The sequence below is a fragment of the Cyprinodon variegatus genome, unplaced genomic scaffold (genome assembly GCF_000732505.1).
Source record: "Cyprinodon variegatus isolate N-32 unplaced genomic scaffold, C_variegatus-1.0 Scaffold409, whole genome shotgun sequence".
Lineage (NCBI taxonomy): Eukaryota > Metazoa > Chordata > Actinopteri > Cyprinodontiformes > Cyprinodontidae > Cyprinodon > Cyprinodon variegatus.
This window is the reverse complement of record NW_015150862.1, coordinates 67,214-71,231: the sequence shown is the minus strand read 5'-3', so window position 1 is coordinate 71,231 and position 4,018 is coordinate 67,214. Positions and strand designations below refer to the sequence as shown.

General features: G+C 36.3%; 1 protein-coding gene across 1 annotated transcript in view; it reads left to right on the top strand.

The window, feature by feature from the left end:
• The window catches only part of sptlc3 (serine palmitoyltransferase long chain base subunit 3), a 36,186-nt gene extending 33,287 nt beyond the window's left edge, over nt 1–2,899 (top strand). The window contains exons 10-12 of the mRNA XM_015387973.1: nt 291–426; nt 2,052–2,181; nt 2,276–2,899. Of these exons, the coding sequence (XP_015243459.1) occupies nt 291–426; nt 2,052–2,181; nt 2,276–2,374 (365 nt within the window). The 3' untranslated portion in view covers nt 2,375–2,899. The remainder of the gene's footprint in view (nt 1–290; nt 427–2,051; nt 2,182–2,275) is intronic.
• Nucleotides 2,900–4,018: the final 1,119 nt, after the last annotated feature.

Genomic DNA, 4,018 nt, shown 5'->3' with positions numbered 1-4,018 from the left:
TGAAAACTGATACCTATTCCACCCTTCCTATCTTTCTTCCTTCCTTCCTTCCTTCCTTCCTTCCTTCCTTCCTTCCTTCCTTCCTTGAGACCTCCAATCAAAATGTGGACAAAACCCTAAGGTACTTAAAGTGGAAATTGAGATGCAGACTGAGGAGTAAATGCCACTGCAAGGAACTAAGATAGATCTAAGGTTGTTTCCCCACGGGGAAATTGGAAGTAAGCAGGGAAAAATCAATGAGTTGTTGCATTACTCATGTACATCTGGTGATGTCCTTGTTTTAATTGGAGGCATTAGACGGATCCGCCAGTTGGCAGAAAACACCAGATACTTCAGGGCCAAGCTGAAGGATATGGGCTTCATCATCTACGGCGATGATGACTCCCCTGTGGTTCCAGTGCTGCTCTACATGCCAGGCAAAGTGGTGTAAGTACACATAAACTAACACCTAACCATGTGACACAGTCTAGTTATACCAATAATTTACAGTGTAACTTCAAGCAAACTGTCCAGCTCACCTTGTATCATACTAGGTAGGTTAGATTAAAGATATTTTACTTTTTCTGAAGTCCTCTATGAATCAGTAGCTAAAAAGGATGTAGCCTATTAGCACTAGAGAGGGAAGATCTTTTGTTGCTGGTTGCATCTAAATTGCCTTTCAGCATCTGTGCTAATACGGCACCTTGCAGAAGTATTCACACCCTTACATCCCATACAAATATAAACAGCCGCCTTCACCCTGAAATCCCCAGATTGAATCCAGTGCAACCAGCTGCCTTCAGATACACCAAATTTTCTAATTAAGTCCACCTGAGTGTGATTTATTCTCAGTACAGGTTTTGTAAAGAGGTTTGTTAGAAAACATCAGGGAACCTAAGGCATCATCTAATAAACTGGTTACAGGAAATGTTGTAACATCAAAGCAACACAAAAAACGACAGAAAGGCCGCATTTACATGATTAAAACCTTCCGATGCAAGCAACAATTTGACATGAATAATAACCACAAACTTTGCTCAAAAGCGTTTACCAAAACAAATCTGAATCTATTCCCCAAATCTAAAAGGGCAACTGAGAGTGATGTGACACCCATTGATTTATGACGACTGTCTTGTTGGTTTATTAGGTTGTTGTCTGTTTTTTTTGTTGGTGTTTTTACCAATGTATTAGTCTGTTTAATTTGATCACATTTTTTGTTATTTTCTCTTTATATAAATCAAATTCCAGTTTTTTGGAAGTTGGATAATTTACTGTTAAGACATCACCAGTTTTGATTAGTAATGTGAAGAAAAAATAATTAAATAAATGTGCTTTATGTTTTGTCTTCTCTTGAGAATGGAATACCGTGTTGTTTCCTATTTAAAATTAACCAAATAAACAATTCTTACCTTTCAGTTAGAGCCAGACTGAGCTATTCTGAAGAGAAGAATAACTAAAAATCCATTCTCTAGTTTGCAAAGCAAAGACTTACAGCCCTAATTGTATGATATCAGACTGGATACACATCCACACTGCAAAAAACATAAACACGAAGCTCTTTCTTTTTACTTAACATCTACACACTCCATTCTGTTACAGTAAAGAGTATTAAGGACTGATAATATAGGGTAAAAATGGAATGCTTTACAAAGGCATTTTAAATTCTATAAATAGGGCTTTTTTTTTTTTTCTTTACTTAAAAAAAATTATGTCACCACATAATGCAACCAGCAACAAGTTTGAATGTTTGGAAATTAAATAATTACTTAACTTTATTTGCAGTCTAGGCAACTGTTTGTGATATTTATTTTAAGATGAGTTATACAGCACTAAAAATATCTAATACATAGTATAGCTTTTTTATGTAATGAAACATTTTTTAGGGGTTTTCTGCATTTAAAACACATTATTTCTAGTATTGCAACATTTTTTTTTTAAATGCACAGTTTTTCATTGCTACATTGCTATTCCACAGCTGTATTATGATAGTGGTATGTTTTTGCAGCCCTATCTACTAATGGCTTGTGGAAATGATATTACCACATCAATGGTTATCTTTTTTTGCTAACTAGGGCATTCGCTCGGGAAATGCTGGCGAGAAAAATAGGCGTGGTGGTGGTTGGCTTTCCGGCCACTCCGATCACAGAGGCTCGAGCTCGATTCTGTTTGTCTGCATCACACACCAGAGAGATACTGGATCAGGTAAAGGCACCGAGAAATCCACCAATATTACAAGCTTTCTTTGAAATATATAAACCTAAGTTGGTTAATGTTCTGAGCCTCTTTTCTTTTTTAGGTGCTGCACCACATGAATGAAGTAGGAGACCTCCTCTGTCTGAAGTTTTCACGGAGGAAACGCTCTTCATCGTCTGTCCCCTGCAAAGGATCCAACTGAGGCGGACAGCTGATGTGACCCATCGCTCCTTCACTTCACTGTGTCGAAACTAAGCGTCCTTCACGCTGCAGGCTCATCAACGCATATTGTTGGGAAGCACCTATATCTTTGCACAGAAGAAGGGACAAATGTTTGGCAGCTGTTTTATAGATGTTATCGTAAAACACTGATTTAACAGAAGAGCTGTTCTTACTCCTTTGAATGAAATTTATTTCTTTATGCATTTTTTTGAGGACTTAAAATTGCTGCAGAGGCATGACAGCCACCACTTTAACTTAAAGTGCAAAATATGTTCTGTCACTTGGAGTTTGCATACGAAATGAGGTCTTGCATCAATTTATTTAAAGACTTAGGCTCCTTCATATGGATACAAGACAGTTTAAAGAAATTCACCTTTTTACACAAAATGTGTCAATGTCTTTATATGGATGTGTTGGAAACTTTTTCTTTTAATATATTTTTTATGAAACACGTTCCTCATAAATTATTAACAATAAAAAAGATTGTCACTGAAAATATTCAAGAATAAACTATTTTACTTTAATTAATCTTTCCTTTATTATATTGAGCAAAAAGAGTATTTAGAAAGATACAATATATAATTGGTAAACTGTTCCTTATTAATTGTGCTTGTGGGTTTAGCTCAGTAGTTTATTCATAACAATGTCTTAAAAATGTTGGAATAAGTATATAAGGAAAATAAGAAATAAGACAGCCTATTAGCTCTGTAGAGGGGGGAGGTTGTTTGAAACTTCAGACTTTGGTATCACAGCATAGCAAATTAGCCAAGAACTAAGTCGTCACTGCAGTGTGTCCAGCTTTAGTTTTGAGTTCATACTATTTGAGAAGGTGGTAATCAGTAGCAACGTCTGATTTTGTAGACTGGATATAGGAAAAATGGTGAAACTACCCAAAGATTTAAAAGTGCCTTTGCTGCAGTCCAAGTCCAGGTGGGAAGGGGAAAGGTTCGATGGCTGACTTTTCCAGTTGGAGCAGAAAAGATGCTTCAGCCGTGCGTCAGAACTAAACTTGTATAATCATCAAAAATGAAGCAGCACACGCTGCTTGCGGTCTGAACATAGCATAAGGTCTAGAGCAACAGGAGTTGATCATTTCTGAGTTGATTGGAAATGAGTCCTAATGCTGAAAACATCTTTGAGGGAGAGAATGGTCTTGTGCTCCAATGAATGGTTCAGGAATAATCAGCAGCCAGCTTCAAATATGCCTCAGCAGGTGATCCAATAACAAAGCTCAGGTTTGCCACAGTAATCAGTTCAGTACCACCACCCTCCAGGCAGCAGCTTTCATTAAACTCTAGAAAAAAAAACACAGATACACACATACTGGAAAAAAACAAAATCTAAATAAGTCATTTTTTCTTAAAATAAGTGATTTTTTTCTTGGGTTGAGGAGGTAAAAGAGACATTTTGCCAATGGAACAAGACAATTTACTCTTTAAATAAGAAAACACAATTGCACTGTCTTATTTTAAGTGCATATGATCTAAATATCTTATTTCAAAAGTAAAAATGCTCATTCCATTGGCAAACTCAATTACCAACTCAAATTTATGGTAAATACACTTAATTTAAGAAACTTTTACATATTTCTAGATCGTTTTTCCAACCTCCACAGAATTCTAGC